Source organism: Heterocephalus glaber, unplaced genomic scaffold (assembly GCF_053883595.1).
Source record: "Heterocephalus glaber isolate CG9 unplaced genomic scaffold, H.glaber_assembly_v1.0 deba00001498, whole genome shotgun sequence".
In the NCBI taxonomy this organism is placed as follows: Eukaryota; Metazoa; Chordata; class Mammalia; order Rodentia; family Bathyergidae; genus Heterocephalus; species Heterocephalus glaber.
Window position 1 is genome coordinate 5,581,494 of NW_028258321.1, and position 23,227 is coordinate 5,604,720.

At 51.0% G+C, this 23,227-nt stretch overlaps 2 protein-coding genes and 1 long non-coding RNA gene across 14 annotated transcripts in view; 1 reads left to right on the forward strand and 2 right to left on the reverse strand.

Moving 5' to 3' along the window:
* Positions 1 to 2,561, reverse strand: part of Cnnm2 (cyclin and CBS domain divalent metal cation transport mediator 2) — a 137,049-nt gene extending 134,488 nt beyond the window's left edge. For 3 of the 4 annotated variants that reach the window (XM_087185854.1, XM_021245642.2, XM_021245641.2), the window contains exon 1: positions 694 to 2,540. In XM_087185854.1, the coding sequence (XP_087041980.1) occupies positions 694 to 2,284 (1,591 nt within the window). In that variant the 5' untranslated portion in view covers positions 2,285 to 2,540. Of the gene's footprint in view, positions 1 to 693 lie in introns of all 4 variants that reach the window. The other variant, XM_087185855.1, reaches the window with a different exon arrangement.
* Positions 2,562 to 3,295: 734 nt separating this feature from the next.
* Positions 3,296 to 23,227, forward strand: part of LOC147825491 (uncharacterized) — a 28,242-nt gene continuing 8,310 nt past the window's right edge. Inside the window, exons 1-2 of the long non-coding RNA XR_015440717.1 lie at positions 3,296 to 3,460; positions 3,652 to 14,405. This is a non-coding gene — a long non-coding RNA (uncharacterized LOC147825491). The remainder of the gene's footprint in view (positions 3,461 to 3,651; positions 14,406 to 23,227) is intronic.
* LOC101700154 (endogenous retrovirus group K member 7 Gag polyprotein-like) overlaps positions 3,449 to 23,227 on the reverse strand; it is a 33,079-nt gene continuing 13,300 nt past the window's right edge. For 8 of the 9 annotated variants that reach the window (XR_015440715.1, XR_015440714.1, XR_015440713.1 and 5 more), the window contains 2 exons: positions 4,341 to 22,898; positions 3,449 to 3,832 (listed from right to left, as the gene is read on the reverse strand). Coding sequence is in view for 1 of the 9 variants with exons in the window: in XM_087185884.1 (XP_087042010.1) it covers positions 19,279 to 20,238 (960 nt within the window). In the remaining 8 variants the exon portion in view is untranslated. Of the gene's footprint in view, positions 3,833 to 4,340; positions 22,899 to 23,227 lie in introns of those variants that run through there. The other variant, XM_087185884.1, reaches the window with a different exon arrangement.

The following is a 23,227-nucleotide window of genomic DNA, read 5'->3' on the forward strand; positions in this document are numbered from 1 at the left end:
CCTCACAAAAGGTTAACTTACCTCTCTAGTCTTTCCAAGTTATATATTAATTGGTTTTCATAAAGCCCTCTTTTCTAGCTGAGACAAGTCAAACCCAAAATAAGTGAATTGTTTCTGGTGGTACTGGACTTTCCCATCCTCCACCCTCAAAGGCAGAACGCTCTTCCTTCCCCAAAGATCACCAAACAACCACAAACAAAAGCTTAAAAAAATGCAATTCCAATCTCTGAAACCTCAGTGTGGATGGATGTTTAAGGAGGGAAAGCAGTGCCCTGGCTTTAAGGAGCTATTTAACTGCTGTCCAAAGGCCTGTGATCAGAACACATCTCCCAAAGGACATGGCATTAGCCAGCCCCAACTTTTCACCTACCCACTCCCAGCCCAGACAACCACAGCAGCAGAATCCTGGGGCCAGAGCATCCCTGGGGGCTATTATGCACGGAAATTATAAAGCCTGCTTTTTTATCGTGGGGAAAACTAAGCGATGGCAGTCTGGTACTTTTAAACAACCTAGAAGTGTTTACTAATTCAATCCACCCCCAAATCCAAGCCACCCTCTGAACTTTGCGATTAACAGAGAAGGGGAAATTCTGGCCAACTGGCTTGGGGGTTGGTCTGAGGGTACCGGACTCAAGGGGGGAGGAGGATGGAGAGAGAAAGAGAAAGCCAATGAAAGATACCAAAATTCCCCACCTTTCTTAAATTCTTCCAGCATTGCGTCCAACTTGGTGTCGTTGAAAACGAAGTGCAAGGGGTGGTTATAAAACTTGGTGATGGTTTTTAAGGGAGTACAGTCATCTGGATCCACGAAGGCCAAGTCCTTGACAAAGAGCAGGTCCACGATGTTGGAGCGCTCCCCCTCAAACACGGGAATGCGCGTGTAGCCGCTCTCCATGATCTCCGACATGGTATTGAAGTCCAGGATGGCCTCGCCGGTAATCATGAAGCAGTCCCGCAGGGGGGTCATCACGTCCTCCACCGTCTTGGTGCGGAGCTCCAGCGCCCCTTGGATTATGTTCAGCTCCTCCTTCACGAGATCGTTGTAGGGATCGGTGACCCGGAGCATCTCCAGCAGCTTCTCCCGGTTGTAGACCGTGCCTATCTCCTGGCCCAGGACGCAGTCCAGCAGCTTGCTGACCGGGTAAGACGCGGGGAAGGTCATCATCATGAAGAACTTGGTGAGGAAGATGGTGTTGGCCCCCACGGCCAGGCCGTGGCGGGAGCAGATGGCCTGCGGGACGATCTCCCCGAAGATGACGATGCCGATGGTGGAGACCACCACCGCCACGAGGCCCGAGCCGGCGATGTCGTCCAGCAGGATGGTGAGCGTGGTGTTGACCAGCACGTTGCCCAGCAGCAGCGAGCACAGCAGGTAGTTGCCCTGCCTGCGCACGGGCTCGATGCGCTTGGCGTAGTTCTTCTCCTTCTCGGTCCCGCAGTTCTGCACGATGCGCAGCTCCATGGGGTCCAGGGCCATGAGACCCAGGTTGAGGCCGCTGAACATGCCAGACAGGCACAGCAGCAGCGAGATGAAGATCACCTGCAGCCAGAAGGGGAGCAGGAACTTCTTCTCCTCCCCCACGATCATCTTGGTGTCCTCGCCGTCGTGGTAGATCCAAGTGGTCTCGGCCCACGGAGGCGGCTGCAGCCCGGCCACCCCTGCGCCGCCCTTGGCCGAGCCGGCGCCCCCCGCGGACCCCGCGGCGCCGGCGCCCAGCGCGGGCGTGGACAGCGACGTGCACAGGTAGTAGGACTTGCTCTTCTCCATCTTGCGCAGCGGCTTGATCTCGATCTCGATGATGCCCGAGGTGCGGCGGTTGAGCACGATGTGCGGAAGGATGATGATGTCCGAGGTGCGGATGCCGCAGCGCTGCGGGCCGCCGTCGGGCTCCGGCGGCGCGGGGCCCCCCAGCGCGCGCTCGCCGGCGCCAGGCCCGTGGCGGCGGCGCTCGTGCTCCGTGAAGGCGATGCGGGACCACGTCTCGTTGTTGATGTTCTGCCCGTACACCCGCAGCTTGACCCGCGTCCGCTCGCTCACCCGCAGCGCCCCCCCCTCCATGAAAGACACGTCGTTCGTGTCCTCCAGCCGCAGCCCGATGATCACCGTCTCCTCGCTCTCGCCGGCCGCCACGCAGCCGCCCGCGCCGCAGCAGGAACCCAGCAGCAGCATCGGCAGCAGCCGGCCGGCCGCCGCGCGCAGGAGCCCCCGGCCGCGGGTGCTGAGGCCGCGGCGCGCCGCCATCTTCCGAGTGGGCAGAGCGGCGGCGGCCTGCCCGCCCGCCATCTTTACTCCGGGTTCACAGGCTCCACAGCCAATCACGGGGCGGCTGCTCCGGCAGCGGCTGCATCCTTCCTCCCGGCAGCGCGAACACCGGCCCCGGGGCGAGTAGGCGACCAAGCGTCCGCCGCCCTGACTGACGCCGACTGGGCCCGGGCCGGCGAAGGAACCTAGAGGCTCCCGGGGGAGGGGGAGGGGGAAGGGAGCAACAGCCGCTCCCGCGACAGGCAGATCGGCCAGCCAGTCACGAACGGGCGCCCGCCTTCCCAGCCAGGGGGCTGGGACGGGGGCGTGGTCGTGCGGGCACGGCGGACCAATGACGAGGCGAGTGGGCGGGGAGGTGAGGACCAGCGTCCTCCTCTGCTAGCCAAGTTTCCGACTGAAAGGCGCGTGACTCTTGTGTATGTGCGAGGGGAGGGGCGTGGCCAGCCGAGACCCGTGAGCCAGTCAAGGATGAGCACCCTCTGGGCGGGGGCGGGGCCGTGTGTCCCTCAGCCAATGGGAAGGAGCGATCCTCGGGCCGGCGCTCGGGAGGGCTGGGTAGGAGTCCCCGGCCTTGCGGCGCGGCTAGGCTGCCGGAGGCGCTGTGCGCGCGAGCCGGGCGGAATCCCGAGGAACCCGCGGGGACGGCTTACGTGCGTACAGGCCGGGAAGGAAGCGACCTTCCCCGGGCGGCGGCGCCCAGAGCCCCTGGTCGCGCGGCGGGATGCCGGCCCGCGTCTCCAGCCCCCTGCCGGTCGTCCCCGCGGCTCGCGGTCACGCGGCGCCATCTGCCGGCCCCACGGCGCCCTGTAGCGCCTTCGGGGTCCGCGGCGAACCGCAAAAGTGTGCGGGCTTGCGGTGGGGTGGGCAGGGGCGGGCGCACGATCTGCTCGTCACGGGCTCCCACGTGGTGTTGCCAAAAGTACCCTTGGACTCCGGGCCGGGGAGGGCCGGGTGCCTGCCTCCCTGCCTCCTAACTGAGACCGGGTCTCGCCGCGTGGTTCGAGCTGGCCTCGAACTCACTGTGTCGCCCAGGCTGGCCTCGAGCTCTCGGCGATCCTCCTGCCTCAGCCTCCCGAGCGCTGGGATTACAGCCCGGCTCGAATCTGTATTTCTAACCAACACCCACACCCAAGCGAGTCTGGCAACGAGAGGGGTCAGCGTCCGAAGCAAGTCCATAGAGGCTCATTCCTCTTTCAGGTATATTTTATTGGTTTTACATTAATTTTGCGTAATACTGGGCTCGGTGTGGTACTTGCATATTTGCATATATTCTGATCACTACGTCCCTCCCATCTTCCTTACCCCCTTCTCACTTTATTCTCGTGTCTCTCACACCCTCCCTTCTACTCATAAACGCTTATTGTTAATCACACTGCCCAATCCTGTAGGTTCCTAGGTGGCGCGGGAGAAGGGAAGTCTGGGAACCAGTGCCCCGCCTCGACTCCAGTCGCGTCTGGAAGGGACGCGCGAAGTGGCCCCGACCGGTCTGTTTTTCTCACAGGTTAAACGCTGGCGAAGCAGTTGCATCCCACCTCTTTCTGATCTCTGTAAGCGCCCTGTGCTCCATTTCTGTAAACACAAACGTTTCTGATTAATTTCCGGGATGGACGCAGGGCCCTTCTAACTGGCCTCTCCCCTTCCCCACCTGTCCCTGTGTCGCCCCGTCAGCCAGCGATCTCGGTAAATCAGCCGTGACTCCCTTGTGGGAAACCGCTCTGCTTTTCCTTTTCATCACCAAAAACGTTCCTGTGATCCCAGCTCCACTCTGCCCACCCTCGACCCTCGGCCCTCGGGGTCCTCTCCCGCGCCCTGCGGCTCTTCTCGGGCTCCCCCGGAACCTCCGAGCTGGCTATTTCCTGGGCTCTGGTCCCTGGGTGTCACCACGCCCTCCCGTACAGCTTTGCTCGAAGGCCAGGCAGACGCTGCTCCCTGTACTGTCTGTTTTGTGTTTCTTCAAAGCAACCATCATAGGGGCCGGGGATTTAGCTCTGGTTTCGCTGCCTGCTGCACAAGCACAAGGACCCGAGTTCAATCCCAGGTACCAAAAAAAAAGAAAAAAAAAGCAACCATCACTTACTAATGTTCCGTGTAAATTGTCCGTCGAGCTGTTTATCTGTCTCTTCCCACTAGAATTTAAGCTCCTGGAGGGTAAGAATTTTTGTCTGTTTAGTTCACTGCCTTATCACCAGGCCCTGGAACAATGGCAGGAATTCAAAACGATAGGCGGTGTAGGCCGAGTGTGGTGGCGCCAGCACTCAGGAAGCTGAGGCAGGAGGTAGGCTGTGAGTTTGGGGCCAGCCAAGGCTACATGGTGAGTTCAAGGCCAGCCTGGGCTACATAGTGGAGTCCTTGTCTGAAAAAGAAAGAAAAAGGAGGGAAGGAGGGAGGAAACAATATGTGTAAAATGTTAATGTCCTGACTAGTTTCCAGCCCTTTGGTTTCTAGTACTGTTTCTCCTACCCCCAATTCTCATACTGCTCTCTTCAGGAAATGAGTTCTGGTGAAAGAAACCCAACTCACAGACCTGGTGTGCAGTTACTAGAATGGCACTGTGGCGCACATCTGAATCCTGGTGACAAAGGAGAACTGTAACTCCCGACCTGCTGGGTGTCAGATGTGCCGAGTTCGTGGTCCCACAGCATTGAGAAATGAAGTTGCAAACCAAAAGAAGTTAGCAAAGTTTTATTGGAAATAAGGGGAGAAGAATAGCTCCTGGATTTGCAGGAGGGGTCCCAAGTGGGGTGGCCACTGATCCTTTGTCAGGGGTAATTTCTACGGCAAAGACACGAGGTGGGTGCAGCATGGGTCACACAACCACAGCTGCTGAGCTGGTACTGATGCAGCAGGGAAGCGAGTCACACAGCAAGGGTGGATGGGAAGAACAGAGGCAGTTTGGGAAGGGAAGGTCCAGTGCTCTGTCACCCACCTGGGCAACCGATGCCCATCTGGACTTCCTGCACCAGGTGGTGCTAATCACAATGTGATCTCACAATTATTATTTATCCCTTAGGGAGGCCTGCAGGCCTGGCCATTGCATCTCTACCTTGAGGCCTGGCCTTCTTCAGATGCGCCTCCAGCTACGATTCTAATGCCTTCCCCTGCTTCACTGACTTCTTTGATAACCCAGTCCCCCTCTGAATGTACTGTGTATTTATTTCTATCTAATTTAGCTGCCTGTAATACCAGCACAGGAGCCTGAGGCAGGAGGATTGCTCAAGGCCAGCCTGGGCTACATAGTTGAAGACCAGCCCAAACTACATAGCAAGACTGTATCTCAAAAAGCCAAAAATAAAAAATTTTTAATGTCATTATAGAAGTTTTTAAAAAGTTGGGGCGGGCATGGTGATGCATATATCTGTGATCCCAGCACTTGGGAGGCTGAGGCAGGAGGATTTGCCGCGAGTTCTCAGCCAGCCTGGGCTACATAGTGAATTCAAGCCCAGGCTCTGTCTCAAAAATAAATAAAATTTTTTTAAAAAAATAAATTTTCAATAAGAAAAGGTTAGATTTCTGACAAAGGTTACATATGCTTCTTCTAAGCCAACTGATTGAAAATGGAGCTGTTTTAAATTAAGTTTATTAAAAATGTGGCCACAGGGCCGGGGATTTAGCTCAGTGGTTTCACCGCCTGCTGCACAAGCGCAAGGACCCGAGTTCCATCCCTGGTACCAAAAAAATAAAATAAAACATTTTTAAAAATGTGGCCACAAGTGTTCAGGGCTGTAGGAGGGAAGATGGTTAAAGGCGCTCGCATTGCAAATGCAGTTTTGGAACAGGAGTATGGGAAAGGAAGGGAAGCCAAGATTGCCAAACCTACAGACATTTCCCTGCGGATTTCAAGGAAAGCAACAACTCAGGAAAGTGTGGCGCTCCGCTAGAGGCAAGCTAGAAATGCAGGCATGCACAGCAAAGTGTTCTGCATAGCACGGGAAGGGCCCGCTCACTCGGGCAGCTTGCGGCGTAAAATAAACCAAGCTCAAATTCCCTGGCAGACATCTGAGCGATCTTTGCCACGAGTTGTGGCGGTCGTGGCCTCCAGTCTTCATGACACTCACCCGCACAGTCATCTGGTCACCTTACCCAAGTACTCTCCTTAGCCACAGGAGTCTTCTTCAAGTTCGGAGGCTTTTGGTGCAAAGGCTTGTCCTCCCTTCAGGGCCCAGCCGCTGCAGGCTTACAGCAACTTCTGCCCACCTGTAGGACAGGTGGTTGTAGGACGACCAGCGTCCAGGGATCACTTCTGAAATCTGGAAGAAAAAAATACGAGACCCTGAGTTCTGGTCATATTTGAGGGCCACAGAGGCCTGAGCTTGTTAAATAGTTGGTACTGATGTCTAGTCCAAGCTTGCTTCTTTGACCTGGAGCAAATCACTTAGAGAAAGCAAGAACTGCCCTGCAGATCCCTTCACGACTAACCTTCTCCTGGGGGAATCCTTCACTGGACCCTGAGGGGAAAGGCAGCTTAGGTTTTCTCATCTGCGAGAGATAAACTCCTGATCTGCAAGTGTGGGGATTACATTTTCATGTCCTGTGGAGTTTGATGCACTTGATTTTCTGAAAGAGTGAAAGAGAGACACCACGAGGGTCCCTACACATCTGATTTCTCAACGTAAAGCTCTGATTTTCTAGAGAAGCGCCTTTTTCCTGGAAACTTGCCAGCCATAAAGTACTCAGCCATCACTTCAGCAGTCTCAGGAGGGGCGGGGCTTGAACCGGAGCTTCACACAGCCGTGTGCTCTGGGCTGCACCACTCCAGCCACATCTCAGCCATGGCAGCGCACAGGTGTTCGGAGGAGCCGGGAACTGGGAAACTTGCATCAACCCAAACTTGCCCTACAATCAAGTCTTTTGGCCCCCGAGAGGGCTTTCTCAGAAGCAGCACTGTCACTTGCTTAAATATGTAGAACTCTTTTAGGCAAAATGAGGATTCCTCTCAAGTTACCAAGAAAACCAAAGTAAAGTAAAATCTGCAATATCATTTACTTGATGATTTGATTTTTTTTTTTTTTTGGTGGCGGGGACCAAATGCAGGGCCTCATATATCCTAGTAAGGGCTCCACCCTGGAGCTGATACAGGAGAACTATAACTTCCAATCAGTAGGTGTCAGACTGCGGAGCTCCTGTCCTCCGAAACTGAAGAATGAATTCTGACCCACCCAGTAGTAAGATTCACACCTGCATGGCTCTAACAGCAGAGCTTTTTTTTTTTTCTCTGAGACAGGTCTCCTGAGCTATGCAACCCAGGCTGACCTCGAACTCAGTCCTGGGATTGCCAGCTGTGCCACCCTGCCTCACTCTACACAGCAGAGCTTTAACTTGCAGTTTTCCCACATTACTAAATTCATTCCATGGCCTTTTTCTCCTTCCTCTGAAGCAGGAGCTAAAATTCTACTCTACTGGACCAGGGATTTAGCCCAGTGGTTCCAGCGCCTGCCCCCCAAGCACAAGGTCCCAAGTTTGATCCCTGGTACCAAAAAAAAAAAAAAAAAGAAGAAGAAGAATTAAAATTCTACTGTAGTGAGTCAAACCCCATGCAGAGACGAAGCACTGAGTCAGACCCAACTGGGTGTTTTCTATCTTTAATAGTCCCTCTGAAACATCTAAGTCTTTTAAATACCAACAGACTAAAGATTTGACTTATTTCTATTTACTAATACATTCTTAATTTTATGCTCCTTTAAATTTTAAATGTTTTATTTCTTACCCCATTTCCTCTCTTTCTATATTTATCAGTTATATATTGTGCATCTAATTGGGTCTAAGCACAGTAGTGGGCATTGGAGAGCTACAGTATTGATTAGAGGTTATCTCCAAAACTTCCTCTGAGGGTCTGGCAAGTGTATGCATAAAAACTGCATGAAAGCTGCTCGGGCTGGCTGTGGAGGCTGAATGTGGGTTCAGGGTGTGACTCTGTTCAGTAAGAACTGGGGCTCTGAGGACTTGGAGCATAACCACTGTCCTACAGGAAGACCAAGTGGGCAGCACTGCGGGTGGAGCACAGCCAGGACTTAGGAATTCCTGCCACCCAAAGAGAAAACAGCTCCATTCTACAGCGTGCTCTCTCTCGCACAGCTCCAAATCACACTAAAGATGGAACCTGCTATGAGAAATGTGTCACTGCTCGAACATCACAGCTGGGCACCATAACCCACACCTGTAATCCCAGCACCTGGGAGGCTGAGGCAGGAGGATCACCGTGAGTGGCAGGCCAGCCTGGGCTACATAGTGAGACCCTGTCTCAAAAAACAAACAATCAGGGCCGGGGATTTAGCTCAGTGGTTCCATCGCTTGCCTAGCAAGTGCAAGGACCCGAGTTCAATCCCTGGCACCAAAAAAACAAACAATTATAGCGTGTCCATGCCCAGACACATGGTCTAGCTCGGTCACTAGACGTGGCCTATTGGTAAGCTGGGCATGGTGGCGTGCACTTGTGAGTCCAAGTACTAGAGAATCTGAGGCAGGGGGATTCCAAGGCCAGCCTGGGCAAGTTGGTGAGACTGTCTGAAAATAATAAAAGGGGCTGGGGATGTAGCTCAGTGTGAAGCCCCACAGTTCAATCCCTGGTCCCAGAGAGGAGAGAGAAGGTGAGGGAGAGACTGAGGTTGTAAACTTGAGATCCAAGAGGCCCCTGCCAGTGTAGGGCAGCATACTATTTTCTTTTTTGATAGAGAGTACTGTCACAGTTAACTGACTGTGTCAACTCAAGTAAGGAATGCCCAACTAAATTGGATCAGCATAGTTTTGAGTGAGCCTGGAGGGGTTTACTGAAGACAGAAGACCTGCCCTGGGTGTGGGTGACAGCAACTAATAGGCTTGCCACCTGCGTGGAATGCAAGGGGGAAATGAAGAAGCGTTAACATTTACCTACTTTAAAGTTTAAACTGGGACAGTTCCAGGCAGAGGCAAACAAAACACTGTATTCACTTAATGATTTGTTTTTAGACGGGGTCACTGAGCCCCTAAATTACCTAGGCTGGGCTGGAATTCAGAACCCTTCTGCCTCAGCCTTCTGGAGTGCTGGGATTACAGGCCTGTGACACCATACCAGCTGGACTTTATAATGATTTCTAATGGTAAAAGTTACTGCTACCTATCAGAAAAACCTGTGTATGTCCTTTCAAAACATACCTATCCTCTTCCTCTGCCCTAGATGTAACAACTACCCTTACTTTTATAATAATAATTTCCTTTCTTTTTTTTTTTTTCGGTACTAGGGATCGAAGTTGGGACCTTGCGCTTTCAAGGCAGGCAGCAGCACCACTGAGCTAAACCACTGGCCCATAATTTCCTTTTTAATTGCTGCATTTTTAAATTTAGGAATTCCTTTAAGAAGACCAGAGATAAACCCTACGCTGTCGGGAGATGCTCCTCTGGCCTTGGTCCCAGCACGTATTCCATTTGACTGCATCCTGAGGGTCACAGGTGTGGTCAGATACACGACGAATGCTTCAATGTTTTTTAGAATTTATGACAGTAAAAGACACATTGCTACTAATACTCCTCAAACTACTACCCCTTGCCAGGCATGGTGGTGCATGCCTGTAATCCCAGCACTTGGGAGGCTGAGGCAGGAGGATCAATGTGAGTTCAAGATCAGCTTGGGCTACATAGTGAGTTCAAGCCCAGCCTGAACTACATGGCGAGAGATTGCCTCAAAAGCAAACAAAATCCCCTTGACCTCTAGCACCCTTATCCCAGCATTCTTGCCCCTTTCTGAAGCACCTCTAGAAGTCCTTTATGAGTGTCTTCATGAGGTGTGATAAAAATACAGTAGCTGCTGAGGCTGAGCGCCATCCACTGGGCAGGGAGCTCGTGAAAAACATGACACTGTGTCCTCGTCCTCCTACAGTGGCTCTGACACCCTGTGATCTCCAGCTCATACTGAAAGTCAAAATGACCATGGAAGGGGGCTGGGGATTTAGCTCAGTGGTTTCGCTGCCTGCTGTGCAAGCCCAAGGACCCGAGTTCAGTCCCTGTTAACAACAACAAAAAAGTGACCACAGAAGATAAACTTTTGAGGCAATTCGGGGCATCAAGGAACTAAAGACACGCCCAAACTCCTCCAGAAAGGGCCAAGCAGAAGGGTGATATGTTCAAAGCGAGGGGGAGGATTTTGAGAGGAGTCGAGGGCACTGTCTTTCACTGTAATAATTTTTTTTTTTTTTTTGGTACCAGGGATCGAACTCGGGTCCTTGCACTTGCGAGGCAGGCAACGGAACCACTGAGCTAAATCCCTGGCCCTGTAATAATTCTTTTAGTCTTTGTTCACCTCAGTGATGCTTGCAGTGCAGGACAGCCTCATTCCTCACAGGGACTTGGTGTTCCTCACACATCTGCATTCTTTTCTTATCCTCTTCCCTTTTGCAAAAGGTCTATCTGCCTGTTTCCTATTGTCTACATTTTGTTTTGCTCTTTAATTGACTTATAATTGGGGTTTCTCACATAAGAGAAATGATGTGATACTTAATTTTAAAAAATTGTTTTTGGTACCGGGGATCACACTCAGGACCTTGCGCTTATGAGGCAGGCAACAGAACCACTGAGCTACATCCCTGGCCCACAACGTGATATTTAAGCTTGCGTGTCTGATGGATTTCACTTGACATGGGGGTCTCAAGGTGCATCCTTTTTCCTACAACACTAATAATTTTTTAAGAATGTGAACATTACCACATTTTCATCACATCTCATAGTTAAATATATTCCGCCTCAGTTTTTTCTTCTGTAAGGTTAGAAATCAGCATTTTGAGAGAGGTCCAGGGGCTTCAGCAGAGAGAGCCTGGGGCATCGGACAGGTTTCACTGCCAGACAGCGGTGGCTCCTGTCGCCATGGGAAGTCCCATTTTCAGAGGGATGCAGCGACTCCGTGGGCTTCTGCTACATTATTTAAAAGGAAAACTGGAAATAGCTCCTTCACAGCCGTTCCTTAGAGCCAGTTGAAAGGAATAGTAAGGTTAATTGAGGAAAGAAAATAAGAACAGTTAATAAAAGATGAGCCCAGAGGCCCAGAGCCACACTTGGGAAGCGGCCCTTTCCTCCGGACTTGACATTTGGGCCGCAGAGGAAGCTCGTTAGCCCCGGGAACAGAACAGGCTGGCCAGGGCCTCGCTGACAGTTTGGCCCGAGTTATATGTCACATTACCATAAGCAGCCAGCATGCCGGGCCCCCGCAGCTCCTGCCCAGCTGCACAAGCCCGTCTCATGCTGCTCGTCATGAATTAAATATACGTGGGCGTCGGAGTCACCGATCCGGCCACCGCCCTGCCATGGCTGGGCCCGCAAAGGGGGAAACTCGTAGCCTTGGTGGGGCTGTGCGAATTGTAACCCCAAAAGGGGCAGCCTCGGGGCCTAGAGATGGAGCGGTTGCCAGGCTGGGCGGCCCCGTCCAGGGGCACAGCCCGAGCGCACGGGGAGCCTGGGCTCCGCTCAGCCAGCCGAGGGAGGCACCTGTGCCGGGCTGGCGGGCTGGGGTTGCCAGCACTGCCCACTTCCCAAGAGCAGCCGCCAAGCCCTATTTATAAGACCTTCTCCCTTAGGAACATGGGCGGCTCGTTCAGAAGGTGTTAAAACTGGGGCCGGGGGTTTAGCTCAGTGGTGCCTCCGCCTGCCTCGAAAAGGCAAGGTCCTGAGTTCGATCCCCGGTACAAAAAATAAATTAATAAAATACTGTGACCTTGATGGGAGCAGAACCCATAAATGAGTTCTTAAATCTGGAAAGGAACTGAAGAGTGTTCAGAATTCAGTGCCTTCGATTTTTTTTTTTTTTAATTTAGATTTTTGGTTTGGGGTCCAGGATTTAGCTCAGTGGTTCCGTGCCTGCCTCACGAGCTCAAGGTCCCGAGTTCAATACCCAGTAACCGCCCCCCCAAAAGATTGTTGGTTTGTTTTTTGAGACAGGGTCTCACTGCCTAGGCCAGGTTGGCCCCGAACTTACGGCAGTCCTCCTGCCTCAGCCTCCCGAGTGTTGCGATTACAGGCCTGTGCCTCCCAGAGTATACGGGCGACGTCCCCGCGGTCATTAGCACTCCAACAGCGGAGCCAGTTCCAGAATGGACACCTGTTTTCTGCCCACTGTGTTTTCATCCCCAGGGAGAAGGGCGGCGGCTTTGGCCCTACCTAAGTCCTCAGGCCCAGCCCGGCTCCCACACGCAGACTTCGCCATTCCTCTGGCTGCGTGGAGAGCAGGCAGGGCCTCCCCTTGGGGACCTCGGTCCCTTACCCAGAGCTCGGCCCTCTGCTCTCTCCTGCTGGGCCGGGTCGTCTGTTGTCTGTTGTGTTGTCGTTGAGGCTCAGGTTCGCTCTGCGGAGCTCAGGCGCAGAGCCCAGGCCCATGGAACTCCACCCCTAGGAGCTGTGCTCTCCAGAACTACGGATCACCAGCTGCACGTCCGGCTCACCCAGACCCGGAGACCCCCCTCTGCCACCAGGGCAAGGCCAACAGGAGCCTCTGAGCCCAAACTGTCAGGGTCGGTAGAAGAGGCTCGACAAGCAGGAGAAGGAGGGCGGAGGACAGTGCAGAAAGTGCACCAGCGGTGGGACCCCAGCCCGTGGTTCGATACCCCATTCCGGGCCAGAGTGGACCGCCAAGCCTGCACACAGCAGGGGCTAAATTATGGCTGGGGAGTAAGTGCAGCACGCGAAGAGGGGCCCACACTGGGCCAGGTGCCGAGGTCCCCAGCACCCGGAGAGGAAGAGTGGGCGGCCGGGCCTGCTTCAGCAGGAAGCCAGAAATCCTCCCTGGTGATAGTAAGGACTCGAGATCCTGCATTTGAAATAATAATCAATCCAGGGCAACTGCTCCTCACATTCGTTAGGTCCCATCCCTTTGGGAAGGGTCTGTGGAGAGGAAGAATTGTGGTTTCTGTGGCATTGTGTGACATGCACAGAATAACCCCCACAGGTGAGCAGCTCCGATCCAGGCAGCAGGTGGATGGGAGGTCACAATTCTTCATTTTCGTATAGTTGAAAAACAGAACACATTGTTCCGGGCAAACTGCCTGCTGCCAGGAGCTCCACACAGCTCCTTCCCGACCCCCTCGGTGGCTCCCAGCAGCCCTGGACCCGGGCTGGCCCTGACCTTCCAGGTCTGTGGCCAGGCAGATCCAAGCAGATGATGGTCCACTCTGAGCGAGGCGCTCTTTCAAAGGACTCCATTCTGACGGAGACACCACGGTGCACAGATGCCAAGTGCTTTTTCTCAAGGGCAAAATGATAGTGGTAGAGCAGGGAAGGAAAAACTATGGCTACACAGTGAGTTCAAGGCCAGCGTGGGCCACATAGCAAGATCCTGCCTCAAAAAAAAAATTATACTTAACTAGAATCTAGAAAACAGTATGTTTTCTTTTATTAGATGATGATGATGATGATGATGATGATGATGATGATGATGATGATGTTTGTTTGAGATAGGGTCTCACTATGTAGCCCAGGCTGGCCCTGAACTTGTGGCAGTCCTCCTGCCTCAGCTTCCCGAGTGCTGGGATTACAAACATGCGCCACCACACCCAGCGAGTCTGTTTTAGAATCCATTCCAATGTGTGGGGCTGCACATCCTCACATGCACCTTATCAGAAATCTCTTGGGCCACTTGGGTGTGGTAATCCCCACACTCTGGGAGGCTGAGGGAGGAGGATCGCCAGTTGGAGCCCAGCCTGGACAATTTAGCAAACTCGTGAGACTCCCTCAGATTTTTAAAAGGGCTGGCAGGCCTGGGATTTAGCTCAGTGGTTGTGCCACCTGCCTCACTAGCACAAGGTCTTCAGTTTGATCCCCGGTACAAAAAAAAAGGGCTGGAGATGTAGGTCAATGAAGGCCCTGGGTTCAGCCCCAGTACTGAAAACACAAAAACTCTGAGCCATACCAGCCCCCTCACTCCTGTTCTATTTGCACAAAGCTCAGACCAACTGGTTGCGATTTCCTCAGGGACCCTTCATGGGCTGAACGCTGTTATCTGAAATTCATAATCCCGGCTCCTCATGCCAAGGACCACAACTCATACTTCCTGTGTCCTCGAAGTCTTTGATTTATTTCATCATCACGGACTTTCCCATAACCCTCCTAGCCTCCTTCTTTAACTCTGGAATCTAGAACTAAACCTACCACTTTCCTAAAGGTTGAACCAGACTGCTGTCCCGGCCCGCGGGTAAGTCAACGGAGACCCTAGAGGGGGAGCGAGGATGAGAGGGGACAGGGGACACGAGAGATGGAGACAAGACAGGTTTCTGATCAAGTCTCGTTTATTGCAGGAGCTGCTACAACATATATACCGTAGAGCGAGAGGGGAGGAGCAAGGGGAGGGCACTGGGGCTACTTCCTTGTTGCCGGGTAGATCTGCAACAAGCCCGGGCATGTCCGTAATAGGCACTCAAGAATTCCAGCGGGGGGGGGCAAGGCCCCCCACAGGTCCTCCCTTTAAAATTATAATTAGAAGAAAGGCGTCAGGAGAGCCAAGCCTGCGGGGGCTGAGCCTGTCTTGGGTCAGAGCAACAAATGTGTCTGCACCGTGCACCTTACCCGTCCTCGGTTAACCAGAGAATTAAAGCTCTGGCACCTGTCTTAGGCGGCGCACGAGGGCCTTTTTTTTTATAGCATGGCACGCTTGCTCAGTTGCCCGTCATTGGCTTACCAGCCCTCTCACCAGGTACTCATCCTGATCAGCCATGGCTAACCGATTATAATGGACCTGTATGGGCGCTGTTTTTATTGCCTCGATTTGGGCTTTTAGGAAGGCCACGATTTTGTTATAAAGTATGGGCCCTAAAGAAATGAGCAAGAGTAGACCCAATAGAGGCCCCAACAAAGGGAGGAGATAGGGGAGAAAACCATTGAGGCCAGTCCAAAGGGGATTTTGTATGAGTTCTTGTCGTCTTCTGTTCAAATCTTCTTGAAGTTCGCGAATTTTTCCCCTGACGATCCCAGATTTGTTGGCATAAAAACAGCAATGTTCATTTAAGGCTAGACTGTGAATAAGAGAGTTAAGCTACCCTGATTAAGCTTTTGAAGATAACCAATGTGGACATGCTACAATAACATATTCAGAACTTAACCAATATGAACGTTTTGTAACAACATATTCAGTGCTTAAATATCAAGGACAACCAATACAATCAATTTATAACATATTTAGATAATATTCATTGTGATATGTCTCCCATAAGATTATATAATATAAAATTTACTAGGGGGTCCCTTTAATGAATTAAGACCAGAATAATCATTTTCTAGGTGGCCACTTCTATATTCATCAAAGGGAGTTCCCATCTATAATCGTTTTGACAAACAATTAAGAATATATATCTTTTTATTTTATAACTGTTAATTGCAATTTGATTGTTGCGTGTGGGTGACAATGCACGTCACTTTCATAAAATAAATTTCAGTGGTACTTTGATCAATTAACAACCTGGGAAGAAAAGCATGTCTTTAGTTTAATAATATTATCTATAAGTCAATTTAACAATAGGCGAATATCCTTTGAAGAGGAAGGAACATATTGAGCTCAACTGTACGAACACAAACAACAGACAATAGACAAACATATAAGACAGCGTACAAAACTAGGGTGCACCCAAACACAACTAGCCAAATTGAATTATACTATACTCTTGATGATTATTAGATTGTAATTGTAGGCGCCATTGTTAACTGGTTAAGATTGGACAACGTCAGGTCATCGGCATCATCAGCACGCCTATCAACTTGTTTTACTAGGCGTTCTGGGAGCCACCTGGCTGACTTCATTTCCTTGGAGTAAATACACACCGATCCTCGGCCCCAGATAAGTACAGGATCGGGCCCGTGCCATGAGTGGTCCAGGGGGTCTTTCCACATCACCGAGGCAAATTGTCGTTGCGTCTCTGGTTGCCAGAAACGATTGGCTGCAGATAAACCTTTGGCATCCAAATTTAAGAAGTTAAGAATAAATAGTGCATGTGATATCAGGTTTCTAGGAGACCCCTTGGTAGGGTACCATTCCCCCTTTTTTGTCTAAAGTAATTTTGAGTGTGAGATTAGCCCTTTCTATAATGCCTTGTCCCTGAGGATTATATGGGATTCCCGTTATATGTGTTATTTCAAATTGTTTGCAAAAGTTGGAGAAGCCAGAGCTGGTATATCCAGGACCATTGTCTGTTTTAATTTGTTGTGGACATCCAAGTACTGAGAAGGCAATGAGGAGATGAGCGATGACATGTTTAGTAGCTTCCCCAGACTGCAGGGTGGCAAATATGAATCCACTACAGGTATCAATGTTGACATGTATATACTTAAGAATGCCAAATTCAGGGTAGTGTGTGACGTCCATTTGCCATAGGGCATTTGGAATTAAGCCACGAGGATTAACTCCCAGATGAGGTGTACAAAGATGAAGAGTGCACGTAGGGCAGGCCTTAACAATTTGTCTAGCTTGTTCTCTAGTAAGCTTATACATAAGGCGAAGCGTGTGAGCATTAAGATGATGTAATTGGTGTGCCTTTCGTGCCTGGTCAATCGGAATGGGGGCATCAGCATTTATTGAACAGGCAAAAGCCTGCGGTCTTGTGGCTAGGTCTGCTAAGCGGTTGCCCTCTGCGAGTGGGCCAGGTAAGTTAGAGTGGGCACGAAGGTGCCCAATGAAAAAGGATTTGGATCTTTTTCTGATTAGATCTTGTAATTGGAGGAAAAGACCACCAGTCTGAGAAGCAAGTTTGATCAGTCCGCATGTCTCTAATAAGGGGACAGATTGAGCAATGTAAGCACTGTCAGTAAAGAGATTAAAAGCTCGGGCAGGGAATGCAGAAAAGACCGCTATGACTGCCTGTAGCTCAGTTAATTGGGCCGAAGAGTGGGCGGTTTGGAACTGGACAATGTTATCATCCCACACATAGGCAGCCATCCCGGTGGAAGAACCATCTGTAAAAACGGATAGGGCTTCTGGCAAAGGAGAACAAGAAGTGACTTTTGGGAAAATGAAGTCATGTCTGTTGGCAAAGTCAATGAGTTTGTTGGGAGGATAGTGATTGTCCAGTAACCCTGAATAAGAAGCGAGAGCAATTGGCCAGGAATCGGTAGTCTGCATAAGCCAATCGATCTGATCTTTAGGGTAGGGATGGATAATGACATCAGGTTCTTTTCCAAAGTACATCTTTCCATGGTCTCTGCCTAAAATAACCAGGTCTGCAACTGCAACATAATAGGGATAAAAGACCCGCTTAGGGGAAACTGGGAGATGAACCCACAAAAGGGGAGCGGTTTGCCAAAAGACAGCAGTGGGAGAAAGAGAGGTTTTGCAGATGATATACTGTAAAGGAGAGTTATAATCTATAAAGGTAATTGTTTGATTTTGGATGGCTTGTTCTACCGTGCCAATGGCTTTGCACCCCTCGGCAGTGAGCTCCCGAGGTGAAGTGGGGTGGCTATCACCTTGTAGGGTATCATAGAGAGGCTTCAGGTCATGTTTGGTGAGTTTTAAATAGGGCATAAGCCAATTAATGTCTCCGAGCAATTTTTGGAAGTCATTCAGAGTTTTAAGACTGTCCAGTCGTAAGGTAAGCTTTTGGGAGGAAATATGACGTCCCTTCATCTGAAATCCAAGGTAACTGTAAGGGTCTTTTAGTTGAACCTTATCAGGGGCAATCTGGAGGCCACGAGATTCAAGGGCCTGCCGAAGGTCAGCATAACAAGCTAAAACCTCACTTCCTAATTGTCCCGCCACGAGGATATCATCCATGTAATGGATAATATACATTTGAGGCCAATTGTCTCGGGTGGATTGGAGAGCTGCGGCTACAAATGACTGACACAGGGTGGGACTATTGGCCATGCCTTGGGGCAGCACTAGCCATTGAAAGCGCTGCATTGGGGCACAGAAATTGGTCGCCGGAAGGCTAAATGCGAAGCGTTTTTGATCAGCGGGATGTAAGGGAATGGTGAAAAAACAGTCTTTTAGATCAATGACAACCTTATAGTATTCAAGGGGGATGGCTACCGGTGAGGGAAGACCGGGTTGTAAGGCTCCCATAAGTACCATGGTTTTGTTGACTGCTCTGAGATCTTGCAAGAGCCTCCATTTTCCCGACCGTTTTTTAATGACAAAAATGGGAGTATTCCAAGGGGAATGGCTAGGAATGATATGGCCAGCATGAAGCTGTTCCTGCACCAGCTGTTGAGCTGCTAGCAACTTCTCCTTGGAGAGGGGCCACTGATCGACCCATACTGGATCATCTGAGAGCCAGGTGATCTTTTCAGCATGGACCGCAGGAGTGTCAATGACCCCTATGGAAAATGGCCTAACGCTGCTCGAGGGGGCCGTGGGACGGGCTCAATGGGGCGAGTAAGGCTTGTAGGGTGTTTTCCTAACCCTGTTCCTGGAATGTACCCATTTTTAAACATCTGCATAGTGACAATTTCATTGGGGCTGGAAATAATTATCCCCATTTGTGATAATAGGTCTCTCCCCCATAAATTAATGGGTAACCCTGAGATGATATAAGGTTGAATGGTGTCCTGATTACCATCTTGGTCTCTCCAGGTCAGATCTTTGGTACTTTGTTTAGGATTTTGACTCTGACCTATACCCTTGAGATGGGTGAGGGTGTCCTTCAATGGCCACGCCTGAGGCCAATCCTCTCCCTTTATGATAGTTACGTCAGCCCCAGTGTCTACCAATCCAGAAAACTGTCTCCCATCTAACCACAAGGTCATGAGAGGCTTTTGTGCTGAAAGTATCTCTGACCAGTAGACATCGGATGAGCCGAATCCCTGGCTGCCTCGGGCGTTGTTAAGAGCCTTATTAGAGGTAGAGAGAAGGGGAAGGAGTAACAATTGAGCAAATCTTCGGCCTGATTGAATGGTGTTAATGACTTTGGGGGAAGAAACCATAACTCTAATCTCTCCGGAATAATCACTATCAATCACCCCCGGGTAGATCAGCAGCCCATCCATAGTGCTGTTGCTCTTGTCTATTACAAGCCCAAAGGTCTCTTTAGGTAGGGGTCCAAAGACCCCTGTCGGGGGGGCCTGTACCCCTATTTTTGGAGTCAATACTGTGTGGGCGGTGGCACTGAGGTCCAATCCGGCACTTCCTTTTGTGGCTCTGACAAGGTCTGAAATGGATTGCTGTTTATTGGAGCAAAATTGAGTGCCCCGTAAATTTGTTTGGGTGCGGGGGCCCGGGGCTGGCCCCCCTTCCCGTTTCCCGAATTTGAACCCTGGGGAGGGGGGAGGGGTCGGCCCTGGGCATCAGTTTTGGATCGGCACTCACTCGCCCAATGCCTTCCCCGATTGCATCGGGGGCAGGGCCCGGGGGGCGGAGCATTGGGGCCCTGTATTTTAGTGGTCGGGCATTCTCTAGCAAAATGGCCGGTGGCCCCACACCGGAAGCACTTATTGCCGACGTGGCGCTGCAGGAATTGTTTGACTGTGAAGCCTTGCATGGCAGCTGCCATGGCAAGGCCCTGTTGGTAGGCGGCCCCAATCTCAGAGCAAAGGCGAATGTAGCCGGAAAGGTCAGTTTTCTTTTTATAGGGGCGGATAGCGGCCTGACAGGCGGCATTGGCGTTCTCAAAAGCAAGCTGTTTAACAAAATCTGTCCCTGTCTCCGCGCTCCCAAAAATCCGGCCTGCCGCCGTGAGAAGGCGGTGGACAAAGTCCGCAAACGGCTCGTCCGGGCCCTGCCGGATATTAGTGAGGGAGGCACTCACGTCTCCTTTGGAAGGGAGTTTTCTCCAGGCCCTAGTGGCTGCAGTCTGAATCTGGGCATACAACCCCACGTCAAATTGCATTTGTTGGTCGTTAGCGGCGTAGGCCCCCTCCCCAAGAAGCATGTCAAGCACCCAACCATTCCCCGCCTGAGCATTGCGTCTAGCGGTCTCTCGACAATTCTCAACATACTCAGATTTCCATAATAAGTAGTCACCTCCTGTAAGGGTGGCATGGGCCAGAGTCTGCCAATCAATTGGGGTGAGCCAATTTTCTGCCACCGATTCTAGAATAGCCATGGTGTAAGGTGCAGTGGCCCCGTACTGAGCCGCAGCCGTTTTAAGCTCTTTAATAACCTTAAAATCAAAGCCGCTATGGTGTCTCCATGCCTGATCCTGTGCGTCAACAGTCTCAGTGACAGGGAAGGCTTCCACGGGCTCAAGTTCTAGGGGTACCCTTGACCCGGACGGCACCCTGGGGGTCGCCCCTCTAATGGGGGGTCGTGGCTTATGGGTGTCCTCTCTAGGGACATTTTCATGAGCCTTGCCTGTTCTTAAGCCTTCAAGCTGGGTAATAAGGTCTTGATGTTCCTTTTCTAACCTTATCTGTTTTTTTAGAAATTCTATTTTGTCCCAGAGTTCCTTTTAGGGATCAACAACAGGGCATGTCAAAGCGGGAGCAATGGGAGTGTTGGGTTCTGGAAGATAAGGAGGCGGACATTGAACTACGGGTGGCCAATCAGGATTGCGATATCTGGTTGCCTCCTCCTCAAGATTGGTCCAGTCAGCCTCCCCCGGACCGTTCTGTGGGAAGGGGGGGTTTCTGAAGTGTCGGAGGGAAGGCTACAAGGCTGGTTCCTCCTTAACAGGCGGGGCGGGGTTAGAGGCAGGGGCTGAAAGAGCGGGGGCGGAAGCTGAGGAGCGCCGAAGCTTTTTTTTTTTAAAAGGCTTGGAAGAGGCAGAGCCCGCCTGTAAGCCCTCATCAATAACATTTTGTTTTTCCTTGTCTAAGTCATCGTTGCTATCAAAAGACATCAAGTCTTCTCCTTCATCCTTTGAAGGAGTCCCGTCCCGCAGGGGCTCGGGCCTCGGCGCCATCTTGGCGTCCCGCAGGGTATTTACAAACTCCTCACTCCGAGGGAGAGTGATCAACCCTTCCTCCGATCGGAGAGCTATCTCCCCGACCTGGATGGCTTGAGCCACCACCGGATCTTTGGTTTTCTGAGAGATAATGTCATTAATAAGATTCCAATAAGAAAATGCAGTGATCGGGACTTTTCCTGGTCCGCAAGTAGCATAATAATCTTTAAGGGCCTCCCCTACTCTTTTCCATCACCTCTCGTCAATGGTACCCTCGGCGGGAAATCAAGGGCAGAGATCTCTAATATAATCAAAAAATTTCAGCAATTGTTTGACTGTAACCTTTACCCCTCGTGCCTGTAATGTCTCCTTGAGACCTTGCACGAACAATTCGTGCTGACTAATGCCCTGTCCCATAATCGCTGCTCAACTTACCGAGGTGCGAAAAAGACGGCAGGTTTACGTCAATTGCAAGCCTCTCCTGTGTCCAGTGTGCTCTTTGTTCCTCAATCTTAATCTTAGGGCCCCTGAGCAGCGTCCTTCACTGGATCCCCCGTTCTCTGGCCCCACGTTGGGCGCCACTTGTCCCGGCCCGCGGGTAAGTCAACGGAGACCCTAGAGGGGGAGCGAGGATGAGAGGGGACAGGGGACACGAGAGATGGAGACAAGACAGGTTTCTGATCAAGTCTCGTTTATTGCAGGAGCTGCTACAACATATATACCGTAGAGCGAGAGGGGAGGAGCAAGGGGAGGGCACTGGGGCTACTTCCTTGTTGCCGGGTAGATCTGCAACAAGCCCGGGCATGTCCGTAATAGGCACTCAAGAATTCCAGCGGGGGGGGGCAAGGCCCCCCACAGACTGCCTCATAAAGGAACAGACATTTACCATCTTTACATCTCTCAGCTCTTTTTTTTTTTTTTGGTACCGGGGATTGAACTCGGGACCTTGCACTTGCGAGGCAGGTGGTGGACTCAGCTCTCTTTTTCAAAAATTACCAAACTCTTCCTGATCTTACCACATACAGTCGCTGTGTCACCAATCATTAGGGTGAACTGAGGTTTTAACAAGCTTACTCTTTCTTTTTTAATTAATTTTATTCGCTGCTTGCTGTGCAAGCGCAAAGACCCAAGTTTGATCCCCAGTACCAAAAAATAAATAAATAAAATTAATTTTATTGGTGCATTTTAGGAACAAGCTTACTCTTCATTTCTTTGTTCAGTTGCAAGAAAAGGAGTATCTGCTTTAAAAGAGCTACCTCAAGAGCATTACCAAGCTCTTCTTGGGCAGGGTTAGCGCGGCTCCCATGAGAGCTCTGTGGAAGGCGCAGACGCCGCTGAACCCCAAGGTGCTGAGCGCCCCGACTCCTCTCTGAAGCCCGAGCCTAAGTCCACCGCTCAGTTCCACCTCTGACCACGAGGTGGCACCAGAACGCCGAATACTTAGGAACTGGAAAACTGCGGAATGAGTCCTTAGGCGACTTGCTATGAATCTTAATACTTTCTAAAAAATAATCTGCTTATTTTTATCGGTGGCCTATAATCTGGTGCCCTCTCGGGCATTTATTCATTCGGCCTTATTTTATGGGGAAGAGCAGATTAAAATAAAGTCATATTTGGGGCCAGGATGTAGCTCAGTGGCGTCGCGCCTGCCTCGCAAGTGCAAGGTCCTGAGTTGATCCCCGGTACCAAAATAGGTAAATAAATAAAAATTAAAATCATACTCGCCTCATTCCTTAGCCTCCTGCCCATTCCTGGCGGGCTCTCAGTTGGCTGTAGATTTAGCAGCTTTTCTTTTCGCTGCAGAGCCCCCAGCAACTCAGGGCCCCATCTGTACTTCATGTTGTCAGGTCCTTCTGTGGGCCTTAAAGGATCGGTGGTATCTGTCAAAAGGCAAACCAAAATGGAAAGACAAGTTAGAGGTGTCTTGGTGTACCCAAACACTAATACTCTGTTTGATTTAGAATGATTTCCTGAGAAGGGAGATTAGATTTTATAATTCCATGGGGTCCTGGGAGTAGCAAACATTATCCTACTGTAGAGGGGCCTCTCTAACCGAATTACTACTACTTTCAAGGTAAACCTCACTGAGAGCTTCCTAAAGGTAGTCTCTATTATGCCACAAAGGTTGGTTTTGCTCAGTGGACTTATTTTGTGAGATTGTATGTACCTTTTATCTTTGAAACGGAGATACCAAAATGCAAAAATGTCT